The 16,680-nt window shown below is 44.1% G+C and overlaps 1 protein-coding gene across 8 annotated transcripts in view; it reads left to right on the top strand.

The window, feature by feature from the left end:
• The window catches only part of GRIP2 (glutamate receptor interacting protein 2), a 136,656-nt gene that overhangs the window by 64,892 nt on the left and 55,084 nt on the right, over positions 1 to 16,680 (top strand). For 7 of the 8 annotated variants that reach the window (XM_059856576.1, XM_059856577.1, XM_059856574.1 and 4 more), the window contains exons 2-4: positions 11,979 to 12,059; positions 15,214 to 15,349; positions 16,119 to 16,264. In XM_059856576.1, coding sequence (XP_059712559.1) covers positions 11,979 to 12,059; positions 15,214 to 15,349; positions 16,119 to 16,264 — 363 coding nt within the window. The remainder of the gene's footprint in view (positions 1 to 11,978; positions 12,060 to 15,213; positions 15,350 to 16,118; positions 16,265 to 16,680) is intronic. The other variant, XM_059856575.1, reaches the window with a different exon arrangement.

Below are 16,680 nucleotides of genomic sequence, written 5' to 3'. Positions count from 1 at the left end.
TGGCCACGCCTTGTTCCTGCCTAATCCCTTGATTGCTATGGTTTTAGGTTTCAAAAAGGCCAAGGGAAAATTAACCCACAGAACTATGGTGCATGAATTCTTCACAGAGCAGGATTTCCATGTGAAAATCTCAAGGTTGTCTTGGCTTACAGGTACTCACAAGAAACATCTTTGTGAGCTTTTCAGAGGGTCACAGAGCACAGCTTGCAGCATTTTGTTCTGAATTTCACCAGGAGTTTCCATGTCTTTTGTGAAGTCTCATGCTGGCTGAAGCTGAGACTGGGTTCTCCACCTGTTTTGTTTCACCTGTGTGATATAAAGCAATTGGAACCCAGCACAGCAGTTTGCATTAAGGCAGCCATGGAAAACAGCTGGAATACATTAATAACTCTGCTGGAGCAGGGTCTCATCCATCTTTCATAGTGAACAGAGGTTTGCTTTCACTGAAGTGGTGCTGTGCTGATCTTTGACATCAGCCTGCTGGGAGGCTGGGAGGCTGGCAGAGTCTGAAGCCAAGTCAAGGCTTAATGGGAAGCAAGAAGTGGGCAAACACAAGAGCTGAGCTTGTTGGAAGCAAGATTTAATGGGCAATTCAGGCAAATTTTTAACAGCTGGTTTGATGAGATCAGGCTGTACCAGTTCCAACGTCAAATAACTTGGAGCTTTGGAACTTTCATATTTCATCTTGTTGTCCTGCTAAATCTGATATTCCCTGACTCTTCAATTTCTCTCCTCCCTTCTTCCTTTCATTTTAAGTGAGGCTCTTGCTTACTCTTTCTTTAGTCATTTGGCTGTAAGCTTATTCCATCTCTCACACAGCTCCTGTGAATCCTCCTGACACAGTCTAGGATAAATCAGCCTGGGCTCATACATGGGCCATTGCATAAGAGATGGTTTGTGTGTCAGAGTCTAAAATCTACATATGTTTAGATCAGTCCTGAAGTGGGAACATCTGTATGTATTAATATATAATGGCTTTTACCACATGAATGAATAATCCAACTCCCACGATTTGGTATTTACTCTTTTTGAAACATTGCTACTTAGCTGAACACTGAGGGAGAATCACATTTATGGGAATTAAGTCTTAGTAAGGTTTAGCAGAGCTTCGTGGATAAGCTGGAAACAAGTCTAAATGGGGTGCCAGAAATCTTTCTTTTAAAATAGTTAATGCTGTCTGGAATTTCTTCCTTATTTTTGACTCCCACTGGCTTTTAAGCACTTTGCATCAAAATGCAGTGCAAATCTGGGATAAAGCACCTGATTTGCCACCTACTGCAATAAATGTCTTCCTCTGTGATGTCACCTTCCTGCAGCACCAGCTGTCTGTGCAGTGCTAAAATAGGTTCCTAAACCTTGGGGGCTGCGCTGTGAGCTGGGGGCTTCAGCTGGGGCATCACCCTGTTGCTGGCAAACCTGGCTGTGAGATGCCTTAGTGCACTGGCCCATGGGATGATGCAAAAAGCTATTGCAGATAAGTTTTACCTAAATCTGTTTGCTCACTTCACACCTTGATCCCTGGCTCATGCTTTTATTAAATATTACTGCACTGAAATGCACATCTTCTGTTGCCTGATTTGCCAGTGGTTTTTTTGTTTGTTTGTTTGTTTTGTTTTGTTTTGTTCTGCTGCTTTTGTTTTCCTGCGGTTTGCAAGGGTTTTCTTACTGCTGTTGGCACTGAGATTGATGCATACCACACATGGACCTGTATCAATCTCAGCCACCTCTTGAACTGGCACTGTAAATCTCCCAGATTTGATCCTTCATTTAATTTTCTGTGCCTCTCCTCTGAGTCAGAGCAGACCTGTAATTGGGAGCAGAGAGAGGTTGCTAACCTGGATATGTGGTAGGGTGACCTTCTTTGAAAAAGCCCTCCTGGGCTCCCCTTGCCCACCCCTTGTTATATCTTGCTGGTACAAGTGTTGCTTATGTCAAACTGATGCGATCAGCAGGGAAGCAAGATGTGATTTGCTTTTCCAGAAGCAAAAAGAAGGGGCTTTTCCCAACTCATCTAAGGAGCTGTGTTTTCTAAAAGGTTTCCTTAAGCTTGCTTTACCTCTCTTCAGTTGGTCTCCACATGGACAGCTGTAAGTTTAGAGGTGCTAAAATTTTGCCTGTGCTCTTTGGGGCACATAATTTACTTTTGTAACAAGGACTCTCTTTAAAGTGCTATAGAAGTAAAACAAAAACAGGCATTAAAACTGTAGCTAAGTCCCTTTTTGTAAAGGATTACGAGGCTGAATGTTGGCACAATGTCTTTTTGCCACCTCATCTTCCCTGTCTGATGAAGAATCCAGTGGTTTTTCCTTTGCTTTGTCTACTGCCTGTCACAAGAGATTTGCTCTTGACAATTTGCCTGCTGAACTGGGAAAAGTTATCTGTCTGTAGCAAAGCCCAGAATTAAAAACTGTTGTTTCAAGCCCCTAATTTACAAACTCCAGGATATCCAGGGATAGTTTTCATTACTCCCGCTTCTATTTCAGAACTCATGTTCTGTTTTTTTACTTCCTATCCAGGTATATATGGGGAAGTGGGTAATCCAGTTTTCCTCTGTTTGAAATTAAACATCTTTTCGCCATAAAAAATGTAGCTCAGGGAACCCTGTCAGTCATTGCTTTTTGTCCCTGCTGCAGTAATATTGATGTATTCTTTTGCTTCATTTGAGGTGGGATCTTCAGCTTTGAGCTGGTCAAAACTGCAGAAAATATTTATTATGGGCAAAAATTACCCTGTCACTGAACTGTGATATTTCTTTTCAGCCAATTTAATCCCAAATGGCACCTTCACCTGTTTTGTTTTGGGTTTTTTTGTAAGACTGGGTTGTGACGGAGCCATTCAACATCTAGTCTCACTCCCTGCATAATACAATTCAAAGAGCTTAGTTCCTGTGAACCATCCTCTGAATTGCCTAAGGGCTGCCAAATGAGTCTGAGAAAGATGTCCATCCATCATGCCAAGACATTCTGTAACACAATGTCCAGGTGGTTCATTCTTTGCATTCAGTGAAACGAGAGGCCATGCACATGTTCCAACATCTAGGATGCATCTATAGCTTCCCTTCTCGAATTCTGGCTCTGTAGCTCTGCTCTGAAGGGTTCTGTGCTCTCCTGCCAGGCTCACACACCAGACCAGATTGCCTTCTCCCTTCTCCTCAGTACAGCCCTACCTTGTACTTCTTAAACTCCTCTGCTCCCTGGAAAGTTAACAGCCTCTTGATTTAAGAGTTCTTTTGTAAGATCTTGGAGGATGAAAGACAACAAGTACCGTTTTTAAAGCAATCATAATAGGGATCAAAGGAGAGTTTGTAAAAAGCAAAACAGGTGCAAGAATTTGCTATCACTAACACTGCAGCAAATTGATCCTCCACTTCAGAAGATGGAAGTCCTGACTTCTCCCTGTTCTGTCATCCCCAAGCTTTTGCTTTGTGCTTCATGCTCCCACCCAGGCTGTGCATGAGAGTGCCCAGCTCTTGGCACTGCCAATGGCCCTCGAGTCTTGTCTCCCTGTCTCCTCCCTGGACCTCTGTGAGTCCAACCCCGGCATTAGATAAGACAGTAAAAACCCCAACAAGACACCAAGATAAATGTATTTTAATATGGACATGGATAATGTTTTTGGCTTCAGCTATTGATATATCAAAAAATAAAAGTTTTTGCCTGCTAGGGTGTAGCTTTTGATAAGGTGCCTTAGTTGGAAGGCAGCTTGGAGCCAAACCCTGTGCAGTGAAAACATTCATGATGGTTTTCATTAAAGCAAACCTTGTTTTTTACTAACTCCAGGGTTTTTAAAGGAGTAAGTAATTGTGGCCTCTAGACTTAGGTGGCACCAGTGATTTGAGTGCTAAAGTCTAATAAACTGACAGTACTTAATTTCATTTGATTGAAAACCCACAGTAGAGCTGTCTTTTATTATTTGATTTTACTCCACAGTCACTTAGCATGGCATTTGAAAAAAGGTAAGTCCTCAGGGTTTGGATTCAGCAGGCTGCATTTCTTATCCACCTCCATATTTAAGAAAGAGTTTGGAAGCTTACATGGAGTTAACAGGGAGAATTGCTTCCCTTGCCAGCTAGGATTTGCTGCTGCCTGCTGCTTAGATTAATAAATCCAGTTGTATCTAGTGAGGCATTCTTCCTTGGAAATGATGTTAGAATTTATTGGTAATTTCTCACCATATTACAATTGCTAACTTGGATAATTTCTATGAAAGATCAATCTGAAAATGTATCTTATTCCCCATGAATTTTTACTCTTGAAAGTTAGTTTCTTCAGATAACACAATCAATATATCAGCAATATTTCATCTTTCTAGTTTAGTGCTGGACTGTCCCCAGTACACTCTACCCTGCTTAACAAGAGAAATTGCCAGATTGACTAGAAAATGTAACTTTAATAACATCATTTCAGGCACTAGAACCATTGAGAAATAATAATCTCATGGAGTTGGTTTTTGCACTATTCTTGTCTCTCATGCACAGAATTAGTGTGGATGCTCTGTGTGAGTCTGTGGGTGCCAGCGACCTGCAAGGGGGTGAGGCACTGCAGGGCTTCCTCTGGCACTGGGTCATCCACAAATATAAACTGATGCAGCTGAATGAAAATGCCTGGGAGGATGAGAAGGATTGCTGGAAGGGAAGTCTCTCTCCATTTTTCTCTTTCTATTTTTTAACACTAGAAATGCAAATCTTGCTGGGGACTGCTAAAGAAAAGTGAACAGCAGAGGGCTCAGTGAGTGAAGGGGGATCTTCTTGGTGTTGATGCTGTTAGAGGATTGTTAGGAAGAGATGGATAAAAGTGAAGATTCTTGGGTTTTGTTTGGGAAAAGCTATTTGTGCTGAAGATCCAGCCTGTGGAATCCCTCAAGCAGCTCTTAATAAGCCTAACTTAATGCACTAAATCATATCCTCACTGGAATCAGGAAAGAGTCATCCCTGATACTCTTAAATGAAAGAAACAAAATCACAGGCTACTTCAAGCTCCTCTGTGAACAGAAGAGCAAAGGAAAGCTTCATTTCCAGCTGTTCTGCATCCACTATCCCCTGGTCTCTTCCCTACCATGCAGAGGAAAATGAGTGGTGGAGTTGGGCTAGACCTGGTTTGCAAAACAGCTCTTTGCTTTTCTGAGAGCAATAACTTAAGTCTTCTCTACTCAAAACACATGTTTTATTGAAAGTTACAAGATTATAAACCTCCTTCAGGCTGCACTCTCTCTCCCCCCTCCAGGTTGATGGATTATGGCCACTGGCTTCTAGAGGTGCAGAGGACGGTAGACGAACAGCATGAGAATTTAACTTTCATACAAAGCCAGGAGAGACCAAAAAAGGAGCTGGTCTTAATAATTTTTTTTTTTTTAATGAGTACTTTTTCTTCCATCTCGCAGTACTCAGTTCAGTTTGAGTGGCAATTAAGAACTGCTTCCAGGTCCTCTATCACAGAGTCCCTTGGATGGGCTGATTAGATAAAGTGACTCTGTGTTGTATTCCAAAGCAATAATGAGAAAAAACAATGCACTGTAGCAAGGTATAGAAAGACATGAGTGTAATGACAGGTTGATTGTAGATTCTTAAATTGTGGGTTTTTTTTTCCTTTTTTCCTTTTTTTTTTCCCTTGAAATGTGTTTAATGAAAACAATGAAGAGCACCAGATGTTGGCACTGCAAGCTGAGTCCAGCATTCATTCTTATCAGATGGGACTTGGAACAGTCCTTGAGAGGTGTTTAATATCCTGTGAAAGTTGATGTGAGTTAAACCTTACCAAAGCCTGACTTTTCTGCAAAGTCAACTTAAATGGGCTTTACGCACACAAAACTTGTTTACTAAAAGCAGAAACTCTTTCCACATCTTCATGCAAAGCAGGAATCTTCCATCAGTGTTGTCTGCTACAGTCTTGCAGGGGGTAAGAAATATGCTTTTATATCCCTTGGAAGCCAACCTGCTTGGTAACAGAGACATATTCTGGCTCATATCTTGGTCCCATAAAGGCCACTGCTGTGCAAATAATTATCTACAGCATTTCAGTTGAAAATGATTGCTTGAAATAAATTATTCCTTTAAAAGTAATCTTGGTTTCTATTAAAAAAAAAAAAAAAAAAAAAGAAGAACAAAGCATGGAATTTCTCTTAAACAATAGGCTATTGTATTTTCCTAGGACTGATTTCTGTGAATACAGCAGCAGGTGTTATGAAATTGTACATGCCTGAGAAGGGTTGGTAGGTGAATGAATACAGAAGAAAAGGAGAGATGTGGAGGGTGTGGGGAGACAAATTTCATGCTGTGTCTATTGAGGAGAAAGAATTAAAAAGTACAACTTCCTTTTGGAATATCTTGGAAGTTTGGACAAGTTCTTCCTGGCTCAGAAGCCAGGAGCAGCAACTACACAAGTGGATGGAAGAGCTGCCACAACAGCCTCTGGTGGCACAAGAAGCTGCAGTTGGTGGAGCACATTCCCAGGCCAGGGTTGGAGCACAGTGTCATTGCAGTAGGGCTGGCACAGGGACTGGCAGCAGGTTGAGAACAATTTTTTTCCCCCGAATTATCTGGGAAAATGGGATAAAGCTCAACTGTTGTTTTGGGGGCAAGAGCCTTATTTCTAGCAAGGGTGTTTCTTGTACAGCATAGCTGTTTTCCTGGGCTGTTCACTCAGAAATTTGTGATGAAAGAAGTTAAAAGGAAACTTCCCCAACTTCTAATTTGTGTCTGGGTGTCTCCTGAGCATGAGCTGGGAGGGGATTTGTTGCCAGTAAAGGGATGAATAAGAGGCTTTTCTTCACAAAAGCAACCTCTGCAATTTTTACCAGATTTGTTGATACATGTATTTATGAAATTAGGGAGGAGCTGCTCCCTAAATAACTTGGTCTGTTCCAGCCTGAGCTCACTGGTTAAGGGGAATTTTTTTTTAATCTTCCTGGCACAAAGGAAGGGAAAAGCGTTTCAAAACACTGCTCGACTTTGGATTAGTTCTGTGGAGTCACATGGAAGGTGCCCTGGGCTGAGGGAAGGGCTAGGGCTGTGGTGGGCACTGGGTTTTTCACTGGCATTCTTCAAGCCCGCCTCACCTTCTGAAGAATAAAAAGTGAGGAAACCTTGGGCCCTTTCAGGGTTGGGTTGGGATTTTTGTTTGTGGTGGGGTTTTTTTGGTTGTTGTTTGGTTTTTTTTTTTTTTTTTTATGCAGCAAGCTAAAATCAGTATGATGAAAAAGAAATTGTGGTGCAGAATCCTAAAGTGACTTTTTTTTCTTGTTTTAAGCACAGGAATGTGGACTATCTTGTCTAAGGATTTAGTGCATTTGTTGCTGTATGCTTGGATTAGTTTTATGCAGGGCAGGATTATGCTTTAGCTCAACTTTTCCAGTATTCCAGGGAAAGCAGTCTAGAGATCACTGATAGATGTGTTTCATCTGTTTCTTGGGGTTCTATTTATTTTCTTTAAGTTTAATGATACAGTGCCAAAGCACTGTATTTCTAGAGATGGGAAAAGACCTGAGCAGCTGGACTGGTTATAGTGAACTGAACTCACGTGCAGATTTTCCAAGGGCCTGAGGAGCTGTGGATTTAGATGGGCAGAAGAAAATTCAAGCTATCTGCTGAGGAAGGCTTGGGGAAGGTGGGATCCTTCATGCAAACAGCTCCTTGTCTGAAGCAAACACGTGGGAGGAGCTCTTGCTCTGCAGTGAACTTTGTGATTAAGTAGTTTCAGGAAATCATGCAGTCTGTAACAGTATTCAATGGGCTTTTTGTTTTCCTGTCCTGGGCTCTCTGGATCTGCCAGTCTCCCATGTTGAAGGCTAAGTGCTTTGAAGATGGGAGGCCAATACTGTGCTGCTCTTGTGCAGAGCTGACAGTGACACCGCTGTCCCCATCCTGCTGTGGTGGTGCTGAAATAACCCAAACTGCCCTGGGGAGTTGTGCTGGAGGGACAGCTGGGTACAGCCTTGCAATCCAGCCCAAATCCATCGCTGGTGCATGAGGTGCCTCTGGCTGTGCTGCCATGTGGGGTGCCAGCCTGGGGAGAGTGGGGAGGATTGTGTTACTGTCCTCCTCTGATGATGGTCTAGCCTCTGGCCAGGCTGTTGTGGGGGCTGTGCCATGTGTGAGCTAAAAACAAATTTCAGATTCAGAATGGGTGAACATGGATATACCACTTTCCCCTTCCCCTCCTTCTGGTAATATATCAACTTTTTAAAGGTGGTGAGATGCCTAAAGATGCAGCTAGATGATTATAGTCTGGTTTTGAAGTACATGTCTGCATCTTCAGGCACTCAGAGATCTTTGAAATCCCAGGCACTGGAGGTTTGCTCCCAGAGCCGCAGTTTGAATCATCACTGGTTGCCTGACCCACACTCGTGTACCCTCGGCTGCTCTTTGCCTGACTATAGATAAATGCCTCCCTTGACTTACAGAATTTACTCTCCTCAAAATGGATCAAATTGCAATTTGGATTTCTGCTTCCAGCCCCATGCTTTTATTCTTGCAAAAAAATACCGGCTTGCCGTAGCGTGAACAGCTTTTGGTTCTTAATGCTGGTTTGGTATTCATTTCCCTAAACAAGGAATGCAATTACCCTGTAGCAAAATAACTGTCTCCAACTGTCTTTTTTCCATTAAACAAATGGGAGGTTTTACCTCTTGGTCTTCCCATAAGATTAATGCACTTTCTCTGCAGGAACTGTCCTGAAGTGATCCAGGAATCTGAACAACTTGCATACAGCAGTCTAATTGTCACAGAATCTGATTTTGCCAACGCTCATTTTCATTATGAAGTGATTTCTGCTAATAACAGAGACTAATAGCTCTTCTAAATGAATAAAACCCCAAACTTTCCTTTTTCCCCCCACTGGCAGGGATAATGAACTCCTAAATCTGTGCTCTTTCCAAGGAAGCTTTTTTTCCCCCCATTTTTAGAGTTTGGCTTGGCAGCTAACTGATGTCAGGAGATCTTGGTGCCTCTGCTTGCAGGGGTAGTGGAGTCTGCCATGACTGTCCTTTATTCCTGCCCCCCAGCTAAAGCATGGAGATTTTTCCTGCTCCTTTTGTCTGTCCAGTTTGTTTCTGAAGGAATGAGATGGGGATTCTCTCTTATTTACTGTCACTGTACCTGGTACACAGTACACTGATGTGTATCACTATTCTTCACTTCTTCTGCAGGAGAGGAGAGTTCAAAGCTCTGTGGGAAGGTGTGGGGACTCAGACGTTCTTCTCTCTCTGGTGTTATGTAAATAGTAAGGCATGTAAATAGTAAAAACTATTGTCAAATACTTACAGGAACTTTGTATGTTGCCACAGATTCCCATCAATATAGGGATCAATATATGGAAAGTGTTGCAATCTCAGTTTTATTGAGGGTCTTATGCACTTGGTGAGCTTTTCTGAAAGGCCTAGAGCCAGCATTACCATCACTGCTTGAAAACCATCAATTACACAATCTTTTTTTGGAACATTTCTGGCCCTCTTGCTGTGAGAGAAAAAGCTTGATAAATACAACTCTGATAGCTCCAGCATGGATTGCTTGCAAAAAGAAGCTGCATGGGATTTATAAAGAGAGTTACTTTCTCAATTTTAAGGAGAAGAGAGGTTCATGGATTTTCAGCGCTTGGGTTGGGACTGCAAATTTGTCTGACTGAGCAATCAAGGCTGGTTAGCAGCCTCACCCCCAAACCAGTGCTGTGGTAGGCAGAAGAAATTACTGAGAGCACAAAAAGGAGTTCCTTTATTAAAAAAAAAAAGTCACTCCTTGCACAAACAAACAAAAAAGTTCATAAAAAGTGACTCCATTATTACCAGCTTGAGTGGCAGAGCAGGAAATCTGCAAATGAACAAAGAGCCGTGCACAGGTGGGGATGCTCTGCAAGCAAATGCCAGTTCCCATTTCAGCAGGCCACGTGTGGCAGCCTCCTTTCCTGTTCAAAGGTTTTAGCTAGATAATGAGGGGAAAAACCCAAACATTTTTCACATAATCCCCTGAGTTTGGAAGGGAGGAGCAATAGGAGAAGGGTAGCTGTGGTGCTGATTATTTGCTGGCTGATGTGGCTGTCAGGAGCAGTGGCACAGGGCGGCGTTGCTCGTTGCCGGCAGGGCCTGTGGCTCAGGTCGCTGCTCTTGGCCACTTGGCTGCTGCTGGAAGCTGCTGTTAATGCACAGACAACCTGGTTTCTTGCTCAAAGGGAAGCCAAGGCACGTTTGCCAACAGCTATTGGGGTAGGGAGGGCAACCAGTAGCAAATTGGGGTTTCCTATCAACACTGGTCAGGGTTGTGATGGGGAAATGAAGCGCAGAAGGGTGCTGGTGCCTCTCTGGTCTGGGGCGGTGTGTTTATGGGAAACAGATGGTTCTCTGCTTCAGTTTGCCAGCAGATTATGGAGCTGGCTTTGAACCATCTTGTGTGGTTTCCCAGGAATGCAGGGATCCCACTCACAGCAGAACCTTACTGCCTTGAGCACATTACCTGGGGGCAGAGCTGGCAGCAGTGCTCTCCTGTGGAGGGCAGCTGCATGCTGGGGTGGTCCTCACCCTCCGCAGTGGCCTGTGGCACCAAAGGCACGCTGATGCTCCAGTGCCAGCAAAACGTTCCAGCCCTGGGTGGCCCAGGGTATATTGCAGGTGCCTTTTGCTTGATTACCTCCGGTGTTGAAAAATGAACCTTGTGCTGGGTTTCCTGAGCTTTAGGATTCCTCTTCCAATGTGCTGCTGCATTTGGGAAAGAAAGAAAGGGTGGCTGTAGCTGTTGGGAATGTTGGCAGGGAGCAGTTGGATTTGTCCTGCTGCTCCCCTGGGAATTGCCACCTTCCTTAATACACCCAAACCATCCCTGTTATCTGATTCTGCAGTTCTGCTAGGGATGAGGTGACAGAGAGAGGGGAAACCAGAATATTAGGAAAAACCTCCTGGTGAGAGAGGCTAAGATTTTACACCATCTTTTTTCTGTTTATGGGGAAAGTGGGCTGCCAGCAAACTGAACATTGGGATTGAGCCCACTCTACACAGAACCTTGTCTTGAATGAGGCTGCATTAAAATTTTTGTTCATTTTGTATGGAGTGGGACAAAAACTTCTTTGTACCTTATTTGAGGGCTGTGGACAGGAATAAATGGATAAGGTTTTCAGTAACCTGTATTTATACTATCATGTACAGCTTCTAAACCTTCACAGCTACTGAAAAATTCAAGAATGTGGTCACTGAGAATGGGAGTTATTTGGTACTATATGATTACTGGAAATTATTGATTGGAAAAGTGCCAGCTTTTTATGAAATGCCATAAAAATAGACATTTTAGATGGTGGAAATGAGATCTGCAAAAGCATGCTGCCTTCTCTGCAGATAAACTCTGTGATAACTCTGTAGCAGTCTTCCCATAGGACAATACACAGATATTTATATGCCTTAAATTTCAACTTTTGCTGGACAGTGTATTTACAGTGTATAATGCTATTCTCTTTTCACTCTGACTTTTTTTTCCTTTTAATCATTTAAAAGAGGGTGCTCTCTATATTATACAGAGGCTGGAAGGGCAGCTGGAAAAGGTGACTGAAATAATGGGATCTATAAGAATAGGCAATTTCACTCAAGTATAGTGATTTAGTGCCCTGTTAGTGTCCTGATGTATGACTGCATTTCCAAACACCGTAAGTTTTTTCACAAGCATAATGACAGGCTTGAAACTTGTGATACGAATGCCCCAGCTTTCTCTATCCTCAGCTGTTCCACATAATTACAGGAGTAAGGGAATTCTGTTCTCTCCTAGCAGATTAGCTCCAAGAAGAATAAATCAGATAAAGTTACTGCCTTCCTGTTTCCCTCTCTACAAGGTGAGAGTCCACATGGTGCAGTGCAAAGCTGGAGCTGGTGATGTTTTTTCTTGCCTGCAGTCTGTGATACAGAAGGGATTCTAATTTTGGTGTCACCAGGACAACTTCTTAAAGTGCTCTGGTTCGGTTGCTTCTGGATTCTGGTACTAATTTCAGCTTCTGTGTTTGCTCTGCTCACAGATGATGGCCCTTACTCAAAGGGGAGCAAGGACTCTGGTGGGATGGACGCAGCCCTGGTCTCCAGGAGGCAAAGCATCCCAGGTAAAGGAGAGGATCAGCTCCTGCTCCAAAGCATTGGGGTATCCATTACCATTTACCTGGAAACCCCTAAAATGGGTAAAACCCCTCAAAACACTAATTTTGGTGCACCTATCAGCAAGGCTTTTGCTGGAAGACAGAAATGGATGGTGGTTACTGGTCTCAGTGAGTGATGTGTTACTGGTACAATCCCTGTCTTGTGTGGGCCTGTTGACAGTAGTTACAGGGAGCTGGGGAAGGACTCATTCCTGCACTGGACTGACACTCACAAAGAAGAAAACAGCAGCAAAGGAGAGAGGGAAGAAATGCTGCCATAGCTGAGCTCATCAAGCAGAGAAGGAGACTGGCAGTGTCTGGCAACCTTCAGATTTCCCACATCTGACTAAGTTTGTTTTGATATTTAGTCAGTCACAGCAAATTTTTGTGTGAGATGAACCTTCCCAAGCAGAAACACCCCGGGGGCTGAAGAGGAAGTGAAGAAGCGGTAATTCATTTGCCTCTGCTGGCACTGGGCTTCATGTGCCAGCAGCTCTCCAGCAGGTCTGGATGGGCTGCCTTGGACAACTCATCTCCTTCCTAGGAAAGCCAGGGACTTGGTTTTGACTTCTGGCTGCTAATGACCAAGTCACAGGGTTGGTTTAATGTGTTCTAGGTAATGGGAAGGAAGCGGGGCCCTTCTGCTATTGCTTCATCATTCAGGACTTGTTCCACAGGATATTCTCCATCACTCCACTGCAACACATCACCATAGTGCAGCCCTGATGGGGAGAGACTCACAAGAGCCAATGCATCCAACAACCCCAGTTCAAGGCATCTCAACGGGGAGGGAAAAATTCAGGTGTGCTCTTCCTGCCCTGGGATGCAAAGTCCAGTCATATATGCCAGTAGAAGAAATCCAAATCTGGTCATATATGGTGCTTAAAGACTATGTCTTGAAGGACCAGATCCTCCTTAACCAACTCACTTTTACAGTGTGTGGGTATGTGACAGTGGCAGTAGATTTATAGAAACATGGGTCAAAATTCCTTATGGCTGACCTTGATTGGTTGATCTCAGGGATCTGCCTTTTTTTGGAGCAGTAATTTCTCCTTGAACCCATAACAATGGGTAATTGCACTCTGGGAGTTCTTGTTTTAAACACTTATCAAGGATCAAAATTAAACCTCGTTGAAAAGCTAATAATCTCCCCTTGTGGCACCATCTGTGTTGATCAGTCATGTCTGTAGTTGAGAGGAAATTTGCAGGATGGTGCCGGATGTTGTTCTTTCCAGCACGGTGGCAAGCCCCCCAAGGTTCTGGCAGCCCCTGGGCTCCTGGGTTGGTGAATTGAAAATTAACTTACTGCAGCTGGCAAGGGATCAAAACTGAGTTTAAAGAGCAGAAGTATTATGGACCTGACATTTTTATGAGGAGCTGCCAGTGCCACATTAAATGGGTGCCCAGCAGTGCCTAAACGCCTGCCAGACTGGAGTTGGATTGCAAAGAGGTTCCCTACTCATGTTAATCAAGTGCACAGATTATTCTTGGAAGTGCTTTACAAAACAGGTAGTGCATGGCAGGGCTCTAAGTGAGCTGCAATTTCTGGTGTCCTGGTGGCTTTGAGCAGGAGCAAAGTGCTGGTGATGAGGCACCACAGTGCCAATAGACCCCGTGTTTTGGATGGGTGCAGGAGACCCTGCACCAGCATGGATCTTCTGTGTCAATATGCTATTTAAGGGGCCCTGCCTTGCTCTGGAAGCCAGTGTGCAAGAGATTTCAAATGTTCCCTCTCCAAACAGAGCATCTTATTTAAGACTGATAAGGTTTACTGCACCTGGGCCATTTGCAACATGGGGTTTTTGTGGGGCTGCTGTTTGTTGTGTGCTGCCAGTGCCCATCATCACCTTCTCCTCACAACCTTGGAGAAGGGCACCCTGTGTGAGGGTAACTACTTTCCTCCTGTAAAATGGAAGATTTCAGCACACTGAGATAATGGAGCTGGATGGATAATGCTATAGACAAATTGTGTAAAAGCTTCTGAGAGGAGACTCCGACAAGGTGTGGTTGTTGTCCTATTTGCCCCAAGGCTAGTCCCCCTTTGAGCAGAGTCTGAGGTCTGTTGTGTGCAGTATTGCAGAGCTGCCTTTTGCCAAGTCTTTGGAGCTCTTGGTCTTGACTCTCCTGCTCACTTACTGCCCTTTCCATGCCAAATCCAAAAGCTGGAATAATTTAGAAACTCTGTTTTTGTAAAACCCAGATACGATCTGTGATGAGATCAAAACTAATAGAGGATTGGGTTTATATGTAGGTGTTGGACTGACAGGAGTGTTGTCTTGGACAAGAAGAGGTAAAATGTGCACTGCCTGCAGCACCCAGAGAAGCAGTACTGGTGCAGCAGGTGTGGGTGGGCATCCCCTGGACCTGGACCTGTGTCTGGTGGCAGGCAGTGCACGTGGAACAGGTCATGGTGTCAAAGTGACTCGTGTCTTCAATTCCAGCTGCAGATGAGGTGGTAGGAGGGAGTTTGACTTGGACTAGTGCAGATGGGTGAGCAAATTGCTGTGAATGAGTGAAGGTCATTCCACGCCCTCCACCCCGCAATGATGGCAGGATCTCACCCCTCTCCACATTGTGTTGTGTATCTCCCAACTATATTGATGTCTCATAATAGTTTTTTTAATCACAGTGTTTTAAGATCCACCCTGTTCAGTCCATCCAGGCAGATACTGCAGGTCCACATCTCCTGGACCTGGCTACAGGAGCGTCCTCCTCCTGTGTAACTGTGACCACTTGAGAGCTCTGTTAATGCCCTCCTCACTCTATATCAAACATAGTTCCTTAGGTGGTCTCCCTGGACCATTGCTGAGCTCCCATCACCCTGGGTTTGAATTTTTCTACTGTCCCCAGTACCTTGAAACACAAGGTTTTTCTCTCTCATAAGCCCATATTGCTCTGCCTTGTCTTCCTTGGTCCTGCCTGCCAGACCTGCATGCAAACATTGCTGTGGGTCTGCCGGGACACACTTCTGTTTTACAACTTAATTTCAAATGAACAGAGGCTTTTTCTTCATGCTGGGTGTTCAAATCTACTTTCCCACTACCTGTAGGAAAAGGGTGTCCTTGGGATTGAGGGAATGTGCCTTCCACTGAGTTGTTTGTCTTTATTCCCAATCTTTCAGAGGAGTTCAGAGGGGTCACAATCGTGGAGCTGATTAAGAAAGAAGGAAGCACCCTCGGTTTAACCATTTCAGGTGGCACAGACAAAGATGGAAAGCCAAGAGTCTCCAATCTGAGGCCAGGGGGACTGGCTGCAAGGTGAGAAATGGAAAGGGGATGCAGAGAGCACAGCAGGAATTGAGAGGAATAGTTGCATGTTCCAGCTACTGAATGAATAGAGTTATAATTAAAGTAGTTGGCACCCAAGACCCTTTTTTCAAGTTCCCCAGAATGCAAAGTTGTTGCTTCAGGAAGTAGAACATGTTCTATTTTGAGTTATTTCCTATGCTCTGTGCAATTATGCTCTGAAATTTTTTGTAGGGATATTTGTGGTTCTGTGAAATTAGGCAGCCTTGTCAGGAGAGCTGCATGGTACAATACATCTTGATCAAGCTAAGTGGTTTAATATTGTATCTGTTCTGAATAGTGAGTGTATAAGTAACATTATTGGCTCAGAAAATAAATGGGCAAAGAAAGGCTCCAAGAAGCAGGAAAAAGGAAAGAGTAATTGAACAATTTTGCAGAAAATAGGCAAAAGGAAAGATGTTTTCTCTTTCCCTGCTGGATTTTTTTCAGACATTTCTTGGTGTGCTTTTCTTTGACTGATTGCTCTACATGAATGGGAGCTGAGCAACAGCAGAGAGGTTGTGAATACATACACTGCAATTGTTGCTGTATGTACAGATCTGAACACTTGCCACCGGGAAAGATAGATGGCTTCAATTCTAGCACTTCCCTCTGATAGCAGACACGTGCAATCAGACAGCAGAGATCAGTCCAGCATTGCTGGCTTGTTCAGAAAGTCCTACAGTTACCAGCCAGCTGGAGACTTTGTGCTACCACTGCTTTTTATTTCATTTCTTTGCAGGAGTGACCAGCTGAACGTGGGGGATTACATCAAGTCGGTGAATGGCATTAACCTGACCAAGCTGCGGCACGATGAGATCATCAGCCTGCTGAAGAACGTGGGCGAGAGGGTGGTGCTGGAAGTCGAGTACGAGCTCCCTCCAGCTGGTGGGTGCCTCTCAGGCAATGCTGCTCTCTCTTCTTGGCTGCTTTTTGATCTGGGGTGCAGATGGACTTGCTTGTGCAGAGGTGCTGTGACCAAGGCAGTGTCCAGAGGCGTTTTGCCTTCATCTGCTCATGCGGGCGGTGGAGGCTGCCGAGCTCTGTGCAGTCGGAGCAGAGCACTTTTTCCAGCACAGTGGGTGCCTGCTCATGCACACTGGCAGGGGATGGCTGATTAGGTCTGTCTTGCCTTGGAGTGACTTGACAGCACAGGCCAATCTGCCTCCTGATGCTGCTTCAGCTTCTCATTTTCCCTTTTGGAGTGTGGCTGCAAGAGGTTGAATTCAGTCTTAAACAAGTATTACCAGATGCCCTTTTCTGAACTGTGGCTGTTAGTCCTCAGGATTCTTTGAAGTGTTGTG

The sequence above is a fragment of the Haemorhous mexicanus genome, chromosome 11 (genome assembly GCF_027477595.1).
Source record: "Haemorhous mexicanus isolate bHaeMex1 chromosome 11, bHaeMex1.pri, whole genome shotgun sequence".
Classification (NCBI taxonomy): Eukaryota; Metazoa; Chordata; class Aves; order Passeriformes; family Fringillidae; genus Haemorhous; species Haemorhous mexicanus.
Note: the sequence above shows the minus strand (reverse complement) of the source record. Positions and strands in the feature narration are given on the sequence as shown.